This window comes from Rissa tridactyla, chromosome 10 (assembly GCF_028500815.1).
Source record: "Rissa tridactyla isolate bRisTri1 chromosome 10, bRisTri1.patW.cur.20221130, whole genome shotgun sequence".
NCBI classification, from domain to species: Eukaryota; Metazoa; Chordata; class Aves; order Charadriiformes; family Laridae; genus Rissa; species Rissa tridactyla.
Window position 1 is genome coordinate 19,864,714 of NC_071475.1, and position 24,807 is coordinate 19,889,520.

The following is a 24,807-nucleotide window of genomic DNA, read 5'->3' on the forward strand; positions in this document are numbered from 1 at the left end:
TGCTTTATGGCTATGAGAAAGGTTTTTATAAATAAGTGCTGGAGAGCAAAAAAACCCAGTTCATTCACAAAATTCAGGGGTACCTGGTTCTAGCGCGGGATTTTCTGCCTCTGCTCTTCAAGTCGGACCTGGCAGCTGTGCTGGTGGGGCAGCCCTGAAGCCCTGTGCCTCCAGGAGCCCCGTGCCTCTCTGCTGGCTTGGGTGGTGTCGCTGACGTCCACCACAGGACCAACCCAAGAGATGTCCTCGTAACTCATCAGATGAGCCCCCCTCGCAGGGAGCTGATGCAGACTTCAGTGGACGCCTTGTTCAGGCACACAGCTGCCATGGGTGCAAAGCCAGAGGTTCCCGTGGCATCCTCCTAAAGCTGTGCCAGATGCAGTGGAGAGCAGGAGATGCTGGAGAAAAGCAGAGGAGGAGGACTGTGATGTTACAGGGGAGGTGTGGGGGCTGTCAGTGGGATGGGGACAGCCTGGACCCTCATTCTTGCTCCTGCGACATCTTGTATTGAACGATGAGTGGCTAAAGAAGGTCATGAGCAGCCCCCAGTGCAGGGACTGGTACCCAGCGTCAGTAGGTTGGGCCTGCCAATCTCTGCCCTGGGAGAAGCGGTGGTGGGATCAGAGGGGGCTGGGCTGGGGGTGCTCAGTGGCCTCCAAACACGTTAGGCAGGATTACAGACTACTTCTGCTTTAGGGGCAGCGTTGCTTGGATCACGTTGGGGATGCTCAGCTTGGTGGGATGACTCCTTGGAGGCCAGTAGGACTCGTTAGCACTGACCCGTGAATCCAGGCTGCTCGACGAGGTGCACGGGCTCGTGTGTCATGAGGCCTCTCCCCTGCCCACAGCAGGGGCTGCTGGTGGAGGTGGAGAACAGCTGCCTGTGTCCGACACTGTGCTTACGAAGACACGGAGCCTGTGAAGGGGGTCGGGTTGGAGGGGACCTTTGGAGCAGGGTGCTCTGAGCAGCACCATGGGGACTGATGGTGGAGGTGCACGGTCCCCGGGCAGGTACCAGCGGCAGATGGGAGGCTGGTGGGACCATGTAAATCAGAGTCTCGGTCCAAAGGTGCGGTGGCAGAGAGAGAAACAGCTCTTTTTGCTGGAGATGGCGAGGGGATTTGGCTGTTCAGCTCCTGTTTCCACCCCCTGGGAGCAGGCACAGATTATCCTGATGCTCACAGGCCATTATACAACCTGGAGCTTTCTTCTTTCTTTCTTTCTTTTTTTTTTTTTTTTTTTTTTTAATAACATGCCATGTTAGTACTTTATTTGGGAACATGTTGGGACACTTAATCGAGCGTTTAATTGGCTTTGTAACACTGGATTGCTGAGTGGGTTGAGGGGGAGGCAGCTTTAGGGCCGGGCTGCAGTGGAGATGCCCGGTTTTCCAGCTGTGATGGGAGCATCTCGGACTGACTTTGTTGGTGTTGATCCACCTTCCAAAACACCATCATTTCTCCTAGTGGCGTTTTGCAGTGGTAGCTCACAGACTTTCACATCTGTAAAGGTCCATGGAACAAAGTTAGAGTGAGGAGAGGCGCTGCCGACGGTGAAGTGTGTGGGCATGCTCGGGAAGAAACCAACGGGGAGGCGGAGGATGGGATTACCAGCTGGATGTGCACGTGTTGGGGATGGGCACAGCTAGCTCAGGCCAGGCTCTTGTGTTAATTCCCTCCTTCCCACATCGAAACCGTTGTTGGCAAAGCCCAAGGGCAGGGCAAGCCCTCCTGGGGCTGGAGGCACATTGAGACCATGCTGCTGAAGCACGCCCAAACCTTCATCAGCCGCGTGCGTGTCAGAGAAGGTTGTGTCCTTCTCCAAGAGCCAACAGGACCTGAAAGAGAGTTTTATGGTACCTACAACTCAACCACTGCAGTGTTTCACCCTGGTTTAACGATGTCTCACGTACCACGTAGGCCAGCATGCAGCCCGTGTGCCGGCATGCCCTATTTCCCTGCCTCCACGCGTGTTGGGGCGAGCCATGCGAGGTGAGGACTATAAAATCCCATTTCCTGAGAAGTACATTGAGTGTTGGAGAAAATGCCGCTGGGCAAGGGAAGAAAATCTATGCAAAGAAATGGCATTATGAGTGTGGTTACAGGGGAATGCTCGGGAGTCAGCCAGCTGGGTGTTCATTTTCTTCCTCCCTTTGTCATGGTTTAACCCCAGCCGGCAGTCACGACCGTAGCAGCCGCTCGTGCAGTTCTTCCCTTTCCCCTCAGAAGGGCAGGGAGAAGAGGGAGAAAAGGAGGGGAAAGGGAAAAAAACTCACAGGTTGAAATAAAGACATTTTAATAGAATGGGAAAATAACAATAATAGTAATGACACAAGTCACTCTCGCCACTCGATGAATTGGTACCATTCCCGAGCCGTGATTGCGGATTCCAGCCTGCGGCCCAACCCCCCTTTATACACCGAGCATGACGTCTGTGCTACAGAATATTCTGTTGGCCATTTCCATCCTTCTGTCTATGCTCCTTACCAGCTTCTGTGCGAAGCTGAAAAAAGTCCTTGAAAAATATAAACATCAGCTGGCAACAACTAAACCAATATGCATTGCTGCCATTCCTGTCATACCACATCTGAAACACAGCAACCACTAGAAAGAAAATTAACTCTGTCCCGGCTGAAACCAGGACACGGTTAAGTGGCCGTGGGGCTTTGCTGAAGGGAGGCAGCCTGATCCCATCAGGGTGGTGGTACCACTGGGCGGTGTGGGATGGAGAGCGGAGCTCTCACCGTCATCCCTCTCCTTGAGTCTCCCTGCATTGCAGTGGAAACTCTGGTCTCCCATGAAACGGGACCATTCTCCCGGTTGAAAGGGAAGCCTTGTGTAATTAATATTGTCGGGGGAATTGGGGTTCTGCCGCAGAGCCCGGGTCTCAGCAGAGCTCGGGTGCAGTGTGCCCTGCAAACAGTGGTCCTCTCACCGGGCGATGCGGGCGGCAGCAAAGAGCAAGCAGCATGAGCCGGGGCACTTCAGCCTCTTATTTAAAAAAATAAAACCTCACAGCATGTTAAAAGGCCAAAAGCTGAATGGAACGGGGCGGGGGGTGCACTAAATGGCTGGCTGCTTCCTCCTGCTCCTCCTCCTCCTCCTAAGCTGGTTGCTGGGCGGGTGAGATGGGGAAGGTGGATGGTACCAGCCTGCGCTAAAAATAAATGCAAAGGTGAAATAGAAAACGAAAGCAGGTTCTTTCTTTGAAGGACACCAAGGCTCTGAGCCCATGCAGGTCTCTGAATGGAGACTTTGAGTGATGTTTCATTTTTACGTTATCCAGGCTGATTAGTGTGATCTATTAGCGTGGCCCATGGCCACCTTGCAGCCACCTTTTGAATGATTTTTCAGACAAGGGGGTCAGGAACTGACTGGGAACACATGATTAAATGCCTTTTTGGTTGACATTTGCCGCTTAACTAGAGAGGGAAATGTTTCACAGGGACAGTTTGATTTCTGGAGGTGTGAGATCCTTGCAGAAGGCGGGTGCCCATGTGGCACCCCAGGGCAGGGGCTGGCTAGCAAAACTCCAGATGTGAGAAACTGTTTTATTATTTATTTGTACTTATTTTCTGCTCTCCTAAAGGAAATTCTTGGGATGGCTCCCAGGGACCCACATCCTTGTGTGCGGAGGGGCTGGGTACCAAACCTTTACAGGCATTTTGATCCCCCCGGGGTGTCCATCTGCTTAAAAGCCTTTGCACACCTGCCGTCGTGGCGTCCGGGCTCCTCGATCTTGTGGTCCATGGCTTCTCCTGCTTCCATTTTATTCACAGAGCAGAAGAGGGGAAGACACGTCCCTGCATTTTCCACTCCCCATTCGTTTCCCAGCTTCCAGTGAACCTGTTCAGTGCGGAACATCATCCCTGCCCCTGCTATTTAAACTGAAACAGCTTCGTTTTCCTATGTGTCTCTTTTTTTTTTTTGCTAAAAAACGTGCCTAGCAGCAGCTGCTCTGCTGGGCAGACTGAAAGCCGTGCTGCAGCTTCCTTGGTGCTGATACAGGATTTCTTATAAAGCCTGATGCTTCCATAGTCTCATTTTTCCCGTTAGGCTGTAAACCAGCTCCTTTCCAATAATCAGAAGCGTAGGAGGGATTAGCTAGGAGGTGCAGTTATTAACGTAAGTGATTGTAATTATAAGCCGAGGCATTAACATAGATGCTCATGCTTGATCCTGCAGGATTGCACTCTTTTCCATCTTTGATTTTTATCCCATTTCTGCTCCCGTGAGTGGGTGGAAAGGCTTGTTCAGCGCTTGGGCTGCTGCCTGTTGAAGTGCTTGGTGACTTTCAAACCAGTGCCTGTGTTTGGCTGTTTGTCCCCATAGAATGGTTCGGGTTGGAAGGGACCTTAAAGACCATCTAGTGCCACCCCCTGCCCTGGGCAGGGACACCTCCCACCAGACCAGGTTGCTCCAAGCCCCGTCCAGCCTGGCCTTGAACCCCTCCAGGGATGGGGCAGCCACAGCTTCTCTGGGCAACCTGTTCCACCGCCTCACCACCCTCACAGGAGAGGAATTCTTCCTAATATCCAACCTGAATCTCCCCTCTTTCAGTGTAAAACCATTACCCCTCATCCCGTCGCTCCACTCCCTGATAAAGAGTCCCTCTCTCCTCTTGCCTCTGCCTTTGCTCCTCGTTATTTCTGGCACCGCGAGGTCTGACCCCCGAAATGCTGGTGACAACTCTGCTGGGGTGTTTGGGCGAGGGGCTTTCGTGCGCGGCACGTCGGGTGCTCCCCGGCCCCACCGTCCGTCCCTGCACACGCGTGGCCGTGCCCGAGCTTTTCCTTCCCACCCGCTCGCCCTGCCGCTGTGCTGCCCTCAACCTGGCGATAAACGCGGCGATATCGTTCCATCAAACGCGCGATCATTCCCTGAGAAAATGGGGAATTTTTAGGCAACGTCCCTCGAGAAGCTCACAAAGCGGAGGAGGGTGCCAGGGACGGGCCTGAGGAAGGCTCCGGTGCCTCGGGAGGCTCGCCGGCTTTCTAAGGATGTTGATTGCTCTCATACAAAATGTATTTCTCTCTAAAAAATGTTCCCATCGTGCAAACGCGAGCACCAAAGAGCAGAAAATAGCCACCCGCGGGACAGCTTTTGGCATCCCGTTTGCCTCCTCTTAGGCTTGCTGGCTGTATCCTGTGCTAACGTACATTTGGGTATCGCCCTCCGTTGGGGTTTGGTGCATCACGGACTGTTTGTTGGCGGAACAGCAGATTCCGGGTGCTGTTGCATCCGGAGTATCTGTGGAGTTGTTTGGTAATCTGCTAGAATAATTTTTCTGGAATTCCTTGGGTTTACCCCATTATCCCTTTCTCCCTAATTCTGGCTGTAGCTGGGAAATGTCTCCAACCCCGGCATGGGCTGGGGGGGAACGCCGCCGCCTTTCCCTGTCCTGTGCCCCCCCTGGGTGAGAAATGGGACACAAAATGTGAGTTTAAAGAGGGAGCGCAGCCACAGCTCTGCTGTACCCGCAGGAGACTGCTTCATTCCCGCGAGCGGGAGCTGATGTGCCTGCCCTCTCGGAAAAGGACATCCAGAATTATTTATTATTTTGTACTTTGCCAAGAGTTTCTAAATGTGCTGCTTGAAATGGCACCTAGAGAAGTGAGATCTTCCAGCAAGGATGCAAAACGAGCAATTATAAGCAAGCAACCCATTAAAGGGAATTGCTATCACCTTCTCTTCCTGGCGCCAAGTCCTCCTTTTGGGTGGGTAGAAGGTTGTTTGCAAAGGAAGCGGCGGTTGTTTTGTATCCCTGGCGTGCTCCGAAGTCGCCTGCTCTTTCTTCCCCTGCGAGCGCCCGTCTGCAGCGGGGACCTGAAATTCCCATCGGAGCGACGCCGGGGAGCTGAGGGCTAAATGGGAGCACTGCGGGCTCCCAGGGAAACAGCAGCTCGCAAAGCCCAGCCTGGGGAGCCGCCTGCACCAGCACAAGGGAATATGGAACTTATCATTAAAAATTGCCTAACTCCTTTGTGTGGCGGAAAGAGATTTGCTGGGGGGGTGGGCAGAGATATAGCCCAGTGCTCGACTCGCCGCCCCGAAGAAATGCTTTTCCCTGCTGAGGCTGTTCCTAGGGCTGATGTTAAACGCTGTTTAGGAGCTCCTGGAAAAGATTCCCCGACAAAGCAAATCATTTCAGCTCATTAAGAACCTGATGCGAAAGCCCCAGGTAATACTTTGCAACTTAAACAACTTTCCAGGGCATTTGGAAGAGAAACAATTTTAAAGGCGCAGCTGCTGGAGTTATATTTTCTGTGTTGGAGGGGAAGGCAGAGATCCGGGAGGACGGGGCTGGGGTTATTGCGGGCTCCCCTGCCCTGGCCCGTGGTGCTTTATCCTGCTGGTCACAGTGAACGTGAAACCGGGTGACGGGGACAGCAGGGAGGCTCAGGCTCCACAGCTCTTGGCAGGTCCCACGTGGATGGCGTCTGCCTGGCAAAGCCTTTGGCACCATCTCCCCAAGCATCCCGGTAGCTGGGCTGGTGGGGTACGGTCTTCTGGGGGACAAGGGGGCTGTGCTGCCATCCTGGCGCCGGGCGCAGGATACGGGCTGCCGTCCATAAGGGGGATAAAGCATCTTCTCAGCGTGCCCTGGCATCCCAGCTCAGGACTGCCGCTGCTGGACCGGTCCCCCGCGCGCCGCAGTCCTGGTCCCCAGCTCTGCAGGGGCTCAGAGAGGAGGAGAAGGAACCGGGGTGCTCTGAAGAGCATCCCCTGCATTTCGGGCAGCGAAGATCCTGACCCTGAGAGATGCTCAGGCTCAGCCATGCAGAAACCCACGGCGGCATCGGGGAAGGGAATGGTCCCAGCTCCCCCCAGCCCCGTGGGCAGGAGGCGGCAGAGCCCAGGCATCTTCTCACCAGGGCCGAAAGCCTCTGCCAGGGCTCTGCCTCCCTTTGCTGAGGATTATTTCAGTTCTGTTTGTGCCTCACCGAGGCTGTGCTGAGCCAACGCCAGCTGTCCCTGCCAAGCAGTATTTGGGAACCAGGGCAGGATTTTCGCCGTCTTTGCTTTCCGTTGGTGTATGTCCCCCACCAGTGAAGCCCTGAGCTGCCTCAAAGCTCATCCTGGCTACCACCATCAAAATGCGCAAAACCCCCTCAGCAGAGCACGGGGCTTTATTTCAAAAGCTTTCTCTTCGCTTCTGCCTTGCCTCCTTATCTTCCCACTGCCATCTGCTCTGCCTGCTAAATTAAGGCAGCGTGCTGCGGACGAGGTGTGCTGTGCTCAGGGAGCCCCACGCCACCCTGCCCAGGCTGCCCCAGCACCAGCTCGGCACGTGGGGACCCTCCGCTCGGCATCTTCTGCCGTGGCCTAGGGGAAGCTGCCACCACGGAGGGTAGGGTTTGTCCCCTCCGGCTTTAGGTTTGCCTCTCCACGCCGATGGAGAGAGCGGTGCCCACCGAGGGTGACTCCTTGCAAAGGTCTTGGCTCCCCACCCTGGAGATGCTCATCTCGCCCCTGGGGCAGGTGATGACTTGCTAAGACCCGCTGCCCAAATTTTAGACAGTTAAGTGAAATGAACCCTACATTATGAGACCTTAAGCCTGTGGAGACCAGCCCAAGTCCTTCATGCCTCTCATCCCTCAACACCCTCTTCCATGCTTCCCTAGCGAAGGAGTAACCGTAGGGCAATGGCCGCGGGGCCACCTTCACCGCCCTCCTTCTCGGCAGGATGAAACGTCTTGAAGGTAGATTTTCTGAGACCCACTTTGCACCCAATGAAGTGAATGCCCAGCTTGGGGTGGGACGGGAGTCGCTCGGTGCCCTGCAGCAGAAGTGGCATGGCAGAGCGAGGTCCTGCATCGGCTTTTTTTACCCCCAACACAAAACCGAGAAGAATGGCGATGTTGGGAAGTGGGGAGAAGACATTTGGCAGAGTTAGCCTGGAGACCTCATTGCCCTGAGTTCCCTGAAGCAAAGAGTACAACGAAACACTGGAACACAGAGGGAGGATCTGGGGGAAATGGGAGTGGATTTGGGGGAAACGGGGCCTTTGGGAGTGATGTGAAGGAATATCTAAAGATTTATTACCTACCCCCATAGGAATGAATCTTACACTGGTGAAAAAACTGCTACAGCAGGATGACCTATGTCAACTGCTGAAGCGCGTCTGAAACACAGGACAAAACCCTCTCATCACTGTCCGTCAGGGTGCAGAAGAGATACGTCGTGTCTTGGAAAGAGTGAAGAAGGATGGGGAACACGGATGGTGAGAAACTCTTTTTGGGTGGTCACCAGCAGCGACGGGATTGTATAATCACATGCTGCACCAGGTAGTAATGACCTTATTAGCTTCTGTTATGCCTGATACTTGTAGTAATACCGTGTATGAGGCTGTGGGCGATAGTCAAACACCTTGAAGGACTTCAAGAGTTCTTGACATATTGGCAGGAATGCTGTCATGGAGACAAAGGGAGGACTGTAGAGGAATATGGAATATTAGTGGTCCAGTTTAAATAAAATTAATCTCCTAGAGTTAATCATTTAGTGTTAGGCCGCATTGGCATACTACTTATGTAGAACTCACTTAGCATAAGTAGCTGAAGTGGCTGAAGCCTTAGGCCACAAGCTGGCAACTTTCATCGAGATAAGTTGAACTTGTTCTGAACTTCGACTTAGTTACGCAAAGGAAGGCCCTGGGACTGGTACAAACCAGGAGATAAGGATGCTGCTACCCTCAGCAGAGGCTGCAAAGCAGCAAGATAAGAGCAATTAGCCGCCCGCCTGGAGCTGGAGAAGGAATCCAATGAGGAATAAGAAGACCCCAAACCATAAATCACCATTGGACCAGGTGGTGTGTGGAAGGCGTGCAAAGGGCAGATGCGTAGATTGTAAGCGTGTAATTGCCAAGGAGTTACTTTGTTCTGGGTCCAGCTCCAGAGGCGCCCAATCTGAGCAGTCCTTGCTGCTGTACCACTCAAATAATTTCTTTATTATTATTTTTTTTTGCCTGAGACTCTGCTACAGGAAACTAGGGCAAAGAAACTTCTTTAGCAGCGATAAGAGGGCTTTTTTAATTTCGAGATCTGCTTTGGGATCTTCAGATGGTATCTCTGAATGCTTTGTGTCTTCCCGTGCCGCAGCTAGAAGCTTCTGGCTGTTATTTGTGCCATGACTAGGAGATAACTAGCAGGCAGCCTCTGATCTCTGACCTGAGTTTGGTTTGGGGTTGGGGTTTTTTTGGGGTTAGAATATTTTTAATTGTTTGGAGCACAAAGAGCACCAGAGTCCTAAGCCCATTGAAGCAGAAAAGCATTGATTTCCATGGGGTCTGGTTGACTTGGAGAACAAATATTCTCCAAAAAAAAAAAAAGCCTAGTTTGGCAAAGAAATGAGGTATCGGATTGGGAATAACCCCTGAGAGCATGAATGTGGCTGTAAGGATAGGACCCGTGCTGTGGGTTTGCCCGCGGCTCTGCGGGTTTGGGCTCTGTCCCAGCCAGGGCTGCATCTGGGCGCTGGAGCTGGACCTCCAGGGATGCGGGTGGCCCAGTGCCAGCCCGGCGGTCCCTGGCTTTGGCAAGCTTGGGAGAGGGGGATGCGGCGGCAGATCCCGCCGGGAATGAACACCCGCGCTCCACCGAAAGGGTTCGCCATCAGCAACGGAGCTGTGAAATTCCCAGCTTTACATAATTTCCCGATTTACTCCGAGCTGTTATGTATGACCAACAGTCATCTGCTTGCCGAGAGCAAATAGGACAGAAGGAAAAGAGGAGCAAACTAGAGCCAGGCAGCAATATTTTTAACAAATCTGCGTTTTTCTTCAGGCTGGAAGTCAGATGAGTGTTGCCAGCCCTCAGAGGAGCAGGTTTCTGCAGTGGCCCTGAACTACTCTTAAAGTGGAGCTTCTTAAATAACTTAAAGGGTTTATACGAGGTAGTTCCTCCTGTGGCTTCAGAGAGCCAAGAATTCCCTCAGGCATCTGTCTGTCTGCAAAAAGGGCAGGTAGGGAAGGAAATGCCTTCACAGATGCATTTTAAACAGAGTAAACAGTCATGTGATCTTAAAAAAATTTTTGTAAAAAGCAACCATTTTATGTGGACTTCACCGTTTCATTTGGGTTTGGCTTCTTAGCTTCGTTCTTGCTGCATTTACGCTTGAGATGAACAATCGCAGCTCTTCCACCCCAGCGCCTGTAGCCAGTTCCTACCTCCCAGCTGCAGGGAGACCTGGTGGGAACATCCATCCAGGTCGGGGTCACCATCAAATCACCACACGGCGGGGCGATCAGCTATTTTTAAAATAAGTTAAAGATAAAATAAGGGGTTATCTGAAAATGAGCTTAAGTTTTAAAATAAGTCCTGAAGATGATGAAAATCAGATTGGACCCGCTAAGACACGTCCCCCGCTGTAGGCAACTCATGGGTTCCCCAAGTGTGCCCTTACGGCCCAGGTTTTAGGTACTTTGGTGGAGTCAGGAGTCGCGTGGGATGAGGACAGGGAGAGAGATGCTCTCCCAACGCGGAGCCGGACCCAAGTGGGTTGGAGACGCTGGCCGTGCTGCCCCGTCTTTGCCGAGGACAGCAGGTGAGGGGATGGGAGAGGGCGTGCGAGGCACAAGCGTGGAAAGATGCTGATGTGTATCATTTGGGGAGTAAAATGCCTCATCCATCTCTGTTGTAACAACCCGTGTTTCTAGAACGTTTCCCAGCCTTTTACTGTAATAGTTTATTGACCTGCACAGAAGCATGAAAGACTATGAGAGTTAATTTTTCAAGCTTATCACTTGATTCATTCCATAAAGGTAGTTCATTTAATTAAAATATTTCTGCCGCTGAAATCAGGGCTCGCAATCTCGAAGCCTGGAACAGGGTGTGTGGGCTTTTTTGAAGCAGCAGTCATTTAACGGGGTCAAACAGCATTGCCCATGGAAACCAAAGCTTCCAGTTCTCTAGGAATACGTGTATTTGAGGGCAAAAGTCCTGGCAGAGGCCATAAAACCAGAAACAGAACAGGCTGGAGAAAGAGAGGAACACAAAGGGCTGAAATCAACAGGGTCATGGGTTACCTGAGGTGTCCGCCTGTGTCTGCGCAGCGCTGGCTGCTCTCAACCCGAAGGTGCGGCCCTTGGCCTTTGATGTCGTGTTTTCCAGGTGCTAAATAGGCAGGAAAGCCCAGAGGTGACATCCCGCTCTCTGTCAGGGCCTGGGGGAGCTGAGGACAACTGTTCGCAGATGTCTCCTCCGGTGGTGCATCTGCCCAACATGCCAGCGTGGTGGGAAGGTGGCTGTGGAAGGTCTCAGCGGTGGAGCCCTGAGTACCTTCAGCCACCTCCACGTAGGGTTTTTGGTCTTTGCCAATGTGGGGTTGTCTCCTGGGAAAATACTATAATTACTTTTAAAGTTTTGAAATCATGACATGACTGTGGAGGTACTGCCGGACATCGGTTTGTGTTGTCCTCAGCTTCTGAGCCGTACAACTGATGACTCCCCAACACGCTTTGATTGTGACCCTGAAATAGGTTCAGACCCCGTTTGCTGCTGCTGGACTGGTTTGGGGACAAGGGGACCAGGGACTGAACGGCTCGTAATGGGAAGGAAGCTGAAGCTCTTGAAGACGCAGATTTTCTTCTGGTTTGGAAGCGAGTGGCTGCTGCCTGATAGACACTTGGGGCTTTTTGCAATTTAAAAGAGAGCAATCAGACAGCTTGAATCTGCTTTTATCAGATGCAGAAAATTACTAGTTGGATGGCTGGATATTTTAGTCAACACTAGTGCCTATGAAAAACCAAGGGTTTGGTTAAATAAGACTTCTCTGATAAACTTAGCTTTTCTTGGGTTTTCTTCCGTTCTGTTGGAAAAACGAATAGAATGTTTGTTTTCTGCGGGGTTTGGCCAGGTTTCTCTTTGCAAGCATTAGTTTTGCTGCAGACTTGAAATCTTCTGCGTCGGGGTTCAAACGAGTTCCCGAAGAGACGCGGTTATTTCATCAAACGTACGTGTGAAACAGCAGCGTGGTCATGAGAAACATCTTGCATTTACACTGTGCCAACCCACCAAAGGGAGCTGAGATCCGTGGTGACCGGGGTAGGGGCTCCGCTGGCCCCGACGTACATCTCCTGGGCGTTATTGCAGGATTATTATCATGCAGCCGGCGTTCGGAGATCCTCCTGCTGCTGTTAACCTTGGCTGAGAAATACATCCCGATAATGGGGACTGTTAAAGATAAGGCTGGCTGGCAGGCTGATAAATCTCGTTAAGGAGTACTACATCACGGAGTAAATTACAATGCACGGCCGGATCGATTCAAACAAAAATGAACAATATATTACTTCTTTATCGGTAAGGGAAAAATAGACTCCTGCCTCTGTGCTGGTGGGTTTTAGTGCTGGATACGGAGCTGTGGCGCGATGTTAGCAGCAGGGCCGGCTGAGGAGGTGCGGTTGCTCAGCAAGTGCATCCCTGGCAGCGCCGGAGCAGGAACCTGGCGGGGTCCTCGGGGTGGGTGTACTGGGAGCAACTGGTCTGTCTGTGGGCGAGAGGGGACAGGGAGTCTGGGCACAGCGGAGGACAAGAGCCCTGTCCCTCTGTTCTACGTGCTTAAGCGACGGGCATTGCAGCCTGGTCTGTAACGACTGTTAATGATGCAGACAGCTTTAGAAACGTCACGCTGGAGCAAAATGGGAAAATCGGAGCTTGTCTTCCTTGGGACAGCCATAGCTAATCTTCGAAAACCAGACCAAACCCTCTGCTGCTTTAATACTGTTGGTTGGGTTTTCTTGTGAACAGAAAATCTTCTTAATTCTTCATCCATTTGGATCCAGTCTCTCTGAACTGAGCTGGTAGCTAATTTAGCTCTTTCTCCAAGATAAAACAGAGAGAAATAGTAAGGTTCAGTGAAAAGGAAAACGAAAAGCATTTTCAGCGTCTGAGACTTGCTCTCTTGTTCCTCCTATTTTTCTTGTTCTTTGTGATTTTCCTTTTTCTTGAATTCACAGCGCCATGCTCACGCATTTCCTCCGGCGATGGCACCTTCAGGTGCTCAGCCTGGATGTGTTGTTTCTCCCCCTTCTCCGAAAAGATGCTCCGTCTTGAGTCTGTCCCAGGCCAGGGGCAGGTTTATCTCCACCTGCCCGCTGCAAGAGGGGACATGGGGTAATGGTCGAGGTAGCAGAAGATGTGTGCTGGTAGCCAATGGCCAGGAAAAAAAGGGAGCACATCCAGATTGGAGATAAGTGAGTATCAAAGCTGCTCCCCAGCGATGGCGACCGTGGGAAATCAAGGGCGTATTTTACCTGAACCAAAGTGCTGAGGGATGAGCTGGCGCAGAAGGTGGTGGGTGAACTCGTTGGGTCAGAGTGAGGATGGGCATTTCTGGTGGTCACGTCTGGCCCCAAAACTGGTCTTCTCTTCTTCCAATAGTAACATGGAGGATGTCCCATGTCCCACCGAGGGGCGGTTGGCCTCCGTGTCTCACCTCCTTGCCGTCTCGAGGCAAACCTGCTCGTATTCCTCTCCATTGCCGTGCTGGGAGCTGGCGTCTCTGCTTTCCCGTTCCAGATGGCAGCTGGTTTATGCTGGATGTCTGTGTTATTGCAGAAGCGTGGCAGTGACACCGATGCTCAGCAGACCATTCCCAGGGCAATAGATGCTCACACGCAGCCCTGGGAATCGGTCCCGCGGCTTTTAGATGAGCCCAGAGCATCAAAGTGCTCTCCTCAGTATCCTACTGATTTTTTTTTTAATTTTTCTTTTTTTTTTTAATCTAATGAACTGGAAGGAAATATGTTGAGTGGGGAGGGATGTCTATATATATTCTGCAAAAGCACCGGTTTCCAAATTTTTGGACAGCTGTGTACCCTTTTTTAGCAGCCCCTTCACACAGCCCACACAGCACCCAGGCTCTCGCAATCGGGCTCGTTTGGAAATACGCTTCCTTGATTGCAAAATAGTTTAAATCCTTTGACTTGGAAACATTCTTGCCGTTCGAAAAGATTTTTGATTTTTTTACTTTTTTTTTTTTAAGCTCCGAAAATACAGAAGGTGCTTCCTGCCGCAGCAGCTGCCCTAATTTTGGAGGTGGTGGGAGACGGGGAGGGATGAGCTGGGGGAGCCTGGCCGATGGCTACGGCCGCACAAGGATGCGGGTGCTGAGATGCTCCGGAGATGGGCTCCGGAGCACCCGTGGGTGCTTCAGCTGGATGCCAGAGTTAGGGTGGGGGTCGGGGGGTGTTATTCTGGGGCCCTAGCCGGACGATCAAACTGGTTACCCAGCTGGCCCTTGGCATTCAAGTCAGTCAAGGTGAGCTTGTTTCTCAGCTCCGTGGAATAAAATTATTTGGGCCCCTACAGTGAAATAACAACATGGGAAAGTAGTCTAAGCTTGACTCTAACACTGCAATTCCTAATAACGTGGAAGAGTTGGTGGCCTTTTCCTCTAGCCAGCCAAATTTGGGAATGACCCGTGGCTGGGAGCACCGGGGCAGCTCAGGAGACGGCGGAGCAGCGTACGCCCCTGTCCGTGGGTCAGTGCCCCAAAAAGCCCATCGGTTTTCTGCAAATCTCCGCTCCTCCTGCAGGAGGGGCTGCCTGGGATGGCGATGCCCGGACCCAGTGCATGGCAACCGGGGTTTGCAGCTGGGCGATCCAGGCTGGCTGTGGTGGTGGAAACCAGGTTTGTGTCTCTCTTCCTACGCTCCCGCCACTTTGTCCCCACCGTGGTGGCGTTCACCGGCCCAGCCGTCGGCTGCTGCAGTGGAATAAGCTGGACTTGGCAAAAAGCACAGCTATTCCTCGAAGGCGAGCAGAGGGGAGCGTGGCTATTACTCATCAGTCAAAAGACTTTCAGCTGGAGTAATCCTCCGCTGGCTCTGCGGTGTGTCGAACCGCAGGGTGGGAGGCGGTGAACGCCTCGGGGGCTGTTTCTCTGACCCCCCGGGCCGTGCCGTGGAGGGCTGGTGCTTCCCTGCCGCGGCCAGGAAAAAAATCCCTGGCGTGAGGCACGTGCAGGGGGAAGGAGAAAGGAGAGCCCAGAGAGCAGGATGCTCCCAGGTAGTGCAGGGACTGGACTGCGATGGCCACTTCGGCGCCTGGATGTTGTCCATCTCCGCATCTCCGATCTGCCTTCCCCTCTCCGTGGCACCGGAAAAGGGGACGGGTGGTGGGGCAGATGCCGCTGCTGCTGCTCCAGGTCCCCCCTGGGCAGGTTTGGTGAGGGGAGGGAGAACCGGTGTGAGACACGGCGTCTCCTCTGTGTCTGCCGTGGAGCCAGGGCTGGGAGCTGCCCCTGCCCACGTCCTTCCCTCCCGGCAGGGCTGGCGGCAGCTCAGCCATCATGTGCAGCTTCTCCCATCTTCTCTTTCTGTGTCTTTTTTCCAGCTGGGAGAGGTCCCAGCGCAGAGAAGGAAGAAGGATGGGGTGGAGCAGGTGGGAGGCAGAAAACAAGCCCTGCGACGCAGAGCTCATCCCGGCGAGCTCATTACCCTGCACTGTTTTTAATCACATTATTGCAGTGTGAAGGCCACTGATACATTGCACGCATCTAAAATAGAGATAGGGAGGGACTGTTGGCTCCTTCGGGCTGAGAGAGGAACAGATAAGAATAGGCTGATGCTGGAAAACATATCACTGGGTTGCTCAGTCAAATGCTATATTTAGCAAGGGATTGAAATAACTGCGGTGGTTTTCAGCTGGGCTAATCTGTGAACGATGGTTCCACTAATACTCGCCCAGTTGATGGTAATGAAGTCAATTAGCATGGAGCAGCTGGCAATTGAGGTAAACTCGGCTGTGGGAGGTGCGTGCGGTCCCCTCGCCACCTCTCCCTGCGGACAGTCCCAGAAGACCATGGCTTTATGCCGAGGGAGCGCTGGCTTTTTGCTGCGCTGCCCGCAACAGCCTCTGGGCCAGCAGCGAGAAGGATGTGCAGCGGCTCCCCGGGGACCTCACCGGCCCCCCTCGCTCCCCTGGCTGGGCGGGCATCGGCACGGGGCCAGCCGGGCTCCAGAAACACGACCTGCTCTGCTGAACGGTGTTTGAGTTGCATTTAGCACTTACTTTTTATTTAGAGATTTTATATATATGTATATATATGTATGTATATATGCATGCGTAAACTGGAGAAGCAGCACGCATATGCCGGCATCAATGCAGTTAGCACGCACACGCGCAGGCAGGGCAGCTCCGCATCTAGCTTGAGCAGGATTTTGAGGGTGTTTTTAGGGGAAAAAAAAAAGCCCCATTGGAGCAGCAGAATCATAGAATCACAGAACAGTTTGGGTCAGAAGGGACCGTTAAAGGCCATCGAGTCCAACCCCCTTGCAATGAGCAGGGACAACTAGATCAGGTTGCTCAGAGCCCCGTCCAACCTCACCTGGAGTATTTTTGGGGATGGGGCATCTCCCGCCTCTCTGGGCAACCTGGGCCAGTGTCTCACCACCCTCAGCGTAAAAAATTTCTTCCTTATATCTAGTCTGAATCTTCCCTTTTTTAGCCTAAAACCAGTACCCCTTGTCTTATCGCGACAGGCCCTGCTATGGCAGCACACCCTACGCTTTCTGCCCCATCCCGGAGGTGGCTGTCCTGCGGCCGCGTGGGAACGCACGTGTGTGCACCGCCGGCCATGCATGGCCAGCCCTGCCTTTCCCCCCCCTGCCAGCCCTGCCTGTCCCCCTGTCAGCCCTGCCTGTCCCCCCGGCTCCCAGGGCTGCCCCTGCCTGCCCACCGCCTCCGCATCCCCCTCGGTCTCCGTCCCCTCTCAGCTCCGTGTCCAGCTGAACCCTCCCTGGTCTCTTCCCGATGAGCTTCTCTGACGAGCGAGCATCTCCTGCGTTTGCTCCGTCTCCCCTCCTGATCTCTGGCGCTTTTCCTCGTCCTCCTCTCAAATCCCATCACTGCCTCAGCCTCCTAGGAGAGAGAACGGCTGGGGCAGAGGTAAAACCAGGCCCGTGGTTATTTGCCGATGGCACGGGAGGTTGAAAATGTGCTTTGTGATGTGCGTCCCCACCTCCGTAAGCGAGCAGCCCGGAGAGGTGTGGGGTCAGCAGGCTTCCCATCGCCTCCTACAACTGCAGCGGCTCGGTCCAAGGGGTTTGGCTGAGGTATGCGACGCCTCCAGCTGCGGGGAGGAGATCTGGGGGGGTTCGGGAGAGTTCTGCTGTGGGAATGGGTTGAAACAGAGAGGGGAACAAGCATCCAAAATGAATAAGCACTGGGGAGGCTGCTGGCAGAGAGCATCTCTGCCGAGGGGAGGGCGCAGGAGCAGGCAGAGGATGGAGAACCTGCCAGCCAGAGCCCAGGCACTGCCCGAGGTGGGTCTGAAACAGCCCTGGCATCTGGCGATCAAGCATGACTCAATCCCTTTCCTTTAAAACTGTGCTAAAAACCATTCCACAGTATGGCCGGAGCCGCCGTGTTCTTAGCACGAGGATGCTGAGCGCTTGGGAGATGGGATCACGCAGTGAGATGCCCCCATTTCTGCTGCGGGAGGGCGCGTGGAAGGTGTCTGGATGTCAGGAGCCCTCCTGAGCGGGAGCTTTCCTGTAAGTGGGGCTGAGAGGAGTGCTTGAGAAGCGATTTTATGAGGTTCTTGTTGTTAATTTGGATCTTGATTCAGATACCAGAAGTGTTTTCCATATTTTCCAGGCACCCATCTGTCACAGTGATGAGCCCTGCACAGTACTTGTCAGCAAATAAATGAAATATTCTTGTGAGATCCACTGCGTTTAGTGCTGGGAGATGTGATCTGGCTCGCGAGATGCTTACACCTCATGCTGCTTATCTTATTTTGTACAGATTTTTGTCCTGGTATTTTAATAGATATCGGTTTGATTGTGTAAAATAATACTGTAGAGCATAAATAACCAGACAGAGTCCTAGGGGCGATGTTGCAGGGAGCGTTTTGCGCTGGGATGAAGACGACGGCCCGTGCGTCTGCCAGAAGCCGGAGCAGTCGCAGCGAGGGTCTTGGGGGTGACGGGGATGGTGGGACTGGCAGCCAGGAGCTAAGCGGGGAAGCCAGGAAGCCTCCGGGGAAGCCTGGGGAGCCTCTGGCACCGTTGGCTCGCAGACCTTCGAGTTGCCAAACGGGGGATTCATGCGCAACCGTGCTGCTGAAGCTCGCTGGCTCTGCCGTTAAAAAAACCCCCAGCGGCGCTGGGGGATTCGGCACTTAATTAACTTGCCAAGCGGTAGCATTGACCAAAATTACGCGGGAAGGCTTCTATTTTACTTAATTACAGTTTTGTTGTCGCCCATTAGTGAATTAAAGCAATTGCAGGGTAAGACCCGGCGGAGGTTGGTGAGCGTGGCTGTGGCCACCTGCCAGCGGGTGCCAGAGCTCGGGGGGAGCTGGGCGCAACCCCCACGGACACCGACCCCCCCCATGGACACTGACCACGTGCCCTGTCCCCCCCATATTGCGGCAGCAGCCCCGGGGGCTCCCCTGCCAGCAGGGCTGCTGCGAACTCCCCCTCGCCCCCGGGAGGGAGCGCTTGCAGCCATCGCCTCGGCAGTCGCTGCCCCTTCAGCAGAGCCTGCGGGAATTGCGGCCGCATCCCGCATTTCCCAACACTGCTTGCGTGGTGCGCAACTAAACACCGGGGTAGTCGTTACCGCTCGGATGCGACGCCTTGAACGAAGCCGCCCGCTTTCGGTCGTGGGCTGGGGCTGCCCTACACCCTGGGGTCCATCCTGCCCCTGAAGACTGCAGGAGCTCCCTTTCTCTCTCGGGAAACCTACTTTTTCCACAACTCCTCCACAAATCCCAGGGGTTTTGGGGGTGAGGAAGGTTGGGCGCCCGAGGGGTCGGCGTGGTGACCATCCCAGAGGTGTAAGCTGATAACCCGGCTGGGCTGGGCAGCCCCCGGCTCCCTCGCCCCGCTGCCTGCCCGGCTGGCCGGTTTCCAGCGCTCCCTGCCCTGCCAGCGCCTCTTCATTTAAGATAGCATCTCAGGCGCGCTTTGGTTTCATCCCTCTCTTTAATTATTGATGTTTTCCTTCGCCTGGAGCCCGCTCTGTGTCCCGGCGGTGTTGCCTGTGGGCTCGCTCCCCATCGCCTGCGCTCTGTGCGGTTAAACCCCCCGTGCCTGCCACCACCGTGCCCCCTCGGGCAGCGAACCTTGGTGTCGAGCAAGGCCCCATCCTGATCATGGCCGTGGTTTCCAGCGTCTTTAAGCACAGAGACTCAGACAGGCGCCGGCATGCCTTTGCCATAAGCTCCTTACCCGCTTACCGCCCCGGCGAGGGGCACCCTGACTTCCTGGGCATCCAAGGGTTTGGACGTACAAAGCACTAAATACAGCCTAATTATTATTATTATCTTCATGGGATCTGGTTAATCTAAATGGGGATTTACAAGCTGTTAGCAAACCAGCCGGTCGTTGAATGTTTGCATTTTTTCTCAGGGGCGGCTTAATCCCCGTGGCCACGTTTGCTGGGACATGCCCGTCACCAAGTTATACATACGGGGGAGCCGATCCGTCTTGAGCGAGAGCAGAGGTGCTGCAGGGTAACTGAAAATGAGCTGATAACACTGCAGGGCCGCCGGAGAGGGACGGGTCCTTCGTCACCGGCAGAGCGTGGGGCGCTGGCGCGGAGCTGTGAGATGCTTCGGATGCAGCATCTTCACCGAGCCCCTGGTTTTTTAGCATCCAGCAGCGTGGCGGGTATCAGTGATGGGTGTTGATGGGGCTGCAGGGGGGCTCTTAAAGACAGGGCCGGAGAGCTCGGAGAGGTTTGCCAGAGATGTTCCCACTGGGCGTGGGCGGCTTTGCTCGCCCCCGTCCCCCCGCAGCTGCCAGGGGCAGGATTTCACGCCTCCCCGTGTGCGTGCAGGAGCCCGGCAGCTTGCAGCTCTGCTGCTGGAGGCATTCACTGCAGCAAGCGCCGGGATGCGATGGCAAACGCTGTGCTGGTTGCTGCGGCACCAGCCGGTGCTCGCAGTGCGCACACGGCTCCGCGCGGCACCGGCGGTTGACAAGGCTGAGGGCTCTCCCACGGCTCGGGAAAATTCAGTTATCCTTTCCCTGGTTCTCCCAGAAAGGCAGGGAGAAGGGGGAGAAAAGGAGGGGAAAGGAAAGGGAAAAGTCTTCCTGGGTTGAGATAAAGACAGTTTAATAGCACAATAACAGAAAAGAAAAATAACAATAATAATATTAATAATAACGACACAAGTCAATCTCACCACTCGGTGAATTGGTGCCTTCCCCAGCAGTGATCACGAGTACCGCCCCCACTCCTGACTAACCCCATTTCTGTACCGAGCATGACGGCTGTGGCACAGAACATTCCATCCTTCTGTCTGTGCTCCTTCTCAGCTTCTGTGGGAAGCGGAAAAAAGTCCTTGAATAGTATAAACATCACCTGGCAACAACTAACCCAATATGCATTATTGCCATTCCTGTCATACCACATCTGAAACACAGCAGCCGCTGGAAAGAGAATGAACTCTGTCCCCCCGGGACAGTTTCCCAGCCTTTCTGCCTGCTGTGAAAGGCTAGGGGCATTTCGGAGTGGAGCTCCCCAATCTTTTTTGGCAGGGCTATTTTTACCGGAGATCGTTCCCTTATCCGCTTCCCGGTGCGGTCCCATGAAGAGTCGAGCTGTCACATCTGCGAGAGCAGGACGGCGGGGCGAGCTGCTCAAGGTGGGGCAGCTGCCAAGAGGAATGGCTGCGGAGCCACAGCTGGGAGCAGCCTGAGGGAGGATGCTCCGACCGGTCTGTGGAGCCATCAGATCCCCATGGCACAGATCAGCCCTTCGCTCTCCCAGTCTTGGAGGACCCTTACGCCTCATCCTGATGAGATGACACCAGCAGGTCCTCTCCGCTGGTGCCTGCCTTGTGCCATGGTGGTGTCCCTTGCCTGCATGGACTAAGGGAGGTGCTGGGGGGGGGGGAGCGTGGGATCTCCAGCCCAGCCTCCCATGCACAGCAGGGCAGCCACCAACACAAGGGCCTTTGTCTAACAAAGTCTTCAACCCCCTCCAAAGATGGAGACCCCACAGTGACTGTCCCGGGCTGTACCGCTGCCTCAGCAAAGGGGCTTTTCCTCATGTCCACCCTGAACCTCTGCTCTTTTGAAGCACTTACATCTGTACCCAGGCAGACCTAGACAAAAGGAGTGTACCTGTCTGGGACTCTGCACCTTTTGGAGGGTGTCCTGCCATCGTGGTTGGCCCGGGAGGGCACTGGCTGAAGTGTGTGCAACCCCCACCTCTCCATGAGCTCAAGAGCCACCTCCTAGAATGGGACCAGACTTGCCATCCACAGTTGGCTCCTTGTGGCCAGCATTGGCCTCCCATGGTCATCCTTGGCTTGAATTTTGCCCTCGAAGGGCAAAAGCAGCTGAGCCCATCCCCTCATCCAGAGCCTCCCAGCCACCACTGTCTGCAGACGATGCCTCTCCCAGGCAGCGTGTTAAGGGCCTGGATGGGGTAGGGTGGGTTGTTTAAGATGGACTGATCTTCTCCGGTTCTTGCAGGACCAAGCTGGGAGCTGGCATGATGGCAGAGAGGGACGAGCAGGAGCTGAGCTCTGGCCCGGCACAGCCAGCCCATCCCCTCTGCATCGCGCCTCCCCTTCATTGCCAGCATCCGGGAGGGAGCTCTGGCCAAGAAAAATGGGATTCCTGAAAGAAAAATGAAAGGCCGCGTTTTTTCCATGAGGCAGGAATTCAATTTGTGTCACGCAATCACATTTCCTTCTGCAGTCTGAAATAATTACACAGCGGAGCGGGGCGAGGAGATCTGATTCAGAGGCACAGGGATGAGAGCGAGTTCTGAAATAAAAGAAGACAAATGCAATCATTAAGATACAATAGGCTGCACTTGCCCCTTAATTAGACTTTCTCTTTGATTAAGCAGTAATTAAATATTACCATGCTGAAAGGGATTATTTTTTTACAGCCTTCCGAAGCTCTAATGTATTCTTAAGATGTTTGTGTGAAGAGCAGGGGCTGCTGCAGGGTGGTAGAGGTGGGAGGGAGGACGTTGCATGCCTGCCCCTTCCCCGCAGAAGAAGACCTCCTGCCCCGCTGTTCCCCGGAGAACGTGGGCTGGATGCCGGCTCCTGGTCCAGATTGCTGCTTGAGTGAAGAAGCATCCATGGGGAAGTTTACTACTCCTGGCCACCACCAGCTGCAGAGCATCTCATCAAAATGTGGGGTCCTGAGTGTTGGATGGAGGGGCTAAGCCCATTATGGTGTTGCCACCTCACAGGTGTGGATTTTAGAGTTATAGAATAGAATCATAGAATGATTTAGGTTGGAAAAGACCCTTAAGATCATCAAGTCCAACCATTAACCTAACACTGCCAAGTCCACTACGAAACCATGTCCCTAAGCGCCACATCTACCCGTCTTTTAAATACCTCCAGGGATGGTGAGTCAACCACTTCCCTGGACAGCCTGTTCCAATGCTTGACAGCCTTTTCAGTGCAGAAATTTTTCCTAATATCCAATCTAAACCTCTCCTGACGCAACTTGAGGCCGTTTCCTTGAGGCCGTTTTGGTGAATCTCATCTTCTACATGGAGACCATGGCCTCTGTGGCCCCAACAGACGCGACTGGCTTGCAGCCCCGGTCCCAGGCTGGTCCAGCTGAAGACCAAGACCTCTTTTCCAATAGCGTGACAGCTCCTCTGTGGCCACCTGCCCTCTCCAAGGTTGGCCACCTCAAGCTTTGGGAGCAACAGATCAGCAAAAGAGGAGTCTGGGGAAAAGGACTTGGAGCATATCAGGCTATTAGCAGCAAATCCGAAAAGATGTAAGATGATGAAACATCAAAAGGGAAGGAAATGTCAGGTCCCTATTCCTGGACATTCCTGGGTGGATAAAAATAGGCCTTGGACGACCTCAGGGGGGAAAGTGCTTCTGGTCTCTTAATGCAGAGCCCCTGCCGTAGCCCCGCAGGCTCTCTGCCACTCACAGCCCCGCTTGCAAGTTGCTTTTTCCAGGCCATAAAATGACGCCCCTTGCTGAGAATTTCACTAGACGAGATTGTCTTGTTCTTTTCCTGCACAGCGTGTACTTTGGGTAATATCTTTGGGAAATTTTTGCGTACTCGTGTACCCAGTATTTTCTGATAACCTAGAAAAAAAAGATCCTTAAGTATTATGATTATGCTATTAAACCTTTATTGTATCGCAAATCAGAGTGAGAAAGGAACTGTATGGAGCCCCAGAAGTGTTAAGCCACGGCAGTAATCTGCCTTCGTTGTTTAACTTCATTTAAAACTGAAAAAAATACCTGCAAGACTGGAGATGAAAATAGATGGTGATGCTGGGCAGGGTGTGAAATCCCTGTGTTGTAGCTGTGGTCCCTCTGGCCAAACATCACTGAGGTCGGGATGAGGATAGGGGTAGTTTTAAGCTGGATGGTTGGTCTCCTAGATGTACAGTACAGCGCCTGCTCACCGCCTGGCCTCTCTGAAGCCGGTTATTTGGTTTGGGTGGGCCGAGTCCTTTCCCCCATCACCGTGTGTCCCATCAGCCGAACTTCTCGGTGAGATCCCTGCTGAGACAAAGCTCCCCGAGTTTGAACAGAACTTTTCCTTTGTCTGTTTTGCAGAAGAACGAATGGCTGTGCTTGAACTGCCAAACTCAGCGGCTGCTCGAAGGCAGCCTCGGCGACCCTGCCCCGATGCCGCTGCCTGCCCCAAAGCAACCGCCCACCGGCTCCCCACGGCACCAGCCGCCGGCCACCGTCCAGCAGCAGAAAGCACCCACGCCGGCGCCCACCGAGCCAGCGGCACCCCCCGAGCGGCAGCCCTCGCCCGCAAGGAGCCTCCGGGCTGCCGAGCAGAGCAGGACCCCGAGCCCTGCCCCAGCGGAGAAGAAGCCCCCGGCACCGGCAGAGGAAAAGCCGCTGCCCAAAGCTGCCCCGGAACCTTCCAGAGCTCCTGAGAGCACCACGCCGAAGGGCAAGAGCGTGACCCCCAAACCGGAGGTGGAGAGCAAGGAGAGCCGGGCACCCCCCGAGGCACCGCGGGCGAAGGAGCAGGAGGTGAGTTCTCAGGCTGCGTCGGGCTCCCAGCATCCCTGGGGACCACATCCCGCCCAGGGCCGGTGCGGTGCTGAGCCGTGCCTCCGCTGGTGGCCGTGCTCAGAAACTAGGCGGTTATTCCGAGTGTCATCAAGGCCGTTTGCCTCGAGAAATGGCCTTTTGGGAAACGGTGAGCTCGAAACAGCGCTGTCTCAGCGTTTCCAAACCGCTTAGGAATTTCGCAGGCTCTATAGCAGTGTCCTGGTATTTGCCTCCTCTTTATTACAGTTGCATCCATTTGGGCATAACGCAATAGTTCAGGTTGGCTTTGCCCTTTGGATCCGTTTTAAAATAATATAAGGGCAGTTGAGTTTGTCATTAAATGGAAAACTCACTGCACAACATGGCATGCTGCAGCAGTGAGCATTTTTCAAGCTCACAGTCCCACCTTTTTTAAAATTCAATACATTTTGGGGGAAAAGCTTGGCTGCGTCGGGATGGTTTTCCCCCAAGAGCACCCATCCCAATGCAGCCAGCACAGCCCCGCTGCGGGGAGGGGACGCAGCGGGAGGTCCCCATCGGCTGGGAGGGGACAACTGCATCCTGGCATCCCTGTCTGCTGGCACTTCGGAAATCAGATAAGGTCCACGGTGCCTCCGTGGGGATGATGAGCCCTGCCAGTAGCACCAGGGCCAAGCGTGACGGCGCTTTCCCCATGGTTTGCCCCAATGCTGCCTAATTGTAACATCCGTTAAAAGGGCCTGTTTATTTCTGCTGGCGTCTAATGAGGGTGCTGGGTGCTGCCCTGCTTCTGAAGGCTGCTTTGCATGGCTGTCAGTCAGGGAAATTAAAGTTCATTAAAAGGCGGCCATGCCCC

The 24,807-nt window shown here is 53.9% G+C and overlaps 1 protein-coding gene across 1 annotated transcript in view; it reads left to right on the plus strand.

Annotated features, from left to right (window-relative positions):
- Window positions 1-24,807, plus strand: part of BSN (bassoon presynaptic cytomatrix protein) — a 101,490-nt gene that overhangs the window by 64,365 nt on the left and 12,318 nt on the right. Inside the window, exon 4 of the mRNA XM_054216765.1 lies at window positions 23,517-23,951. Within this exon, the coding sequence (XP_054072740.1) occupies window positions 23,517-23,951 (435 nt within the window). The remainder of the gene's footprint in view (window positions 1-23,516; window positions 23,952-24,807) is intronic.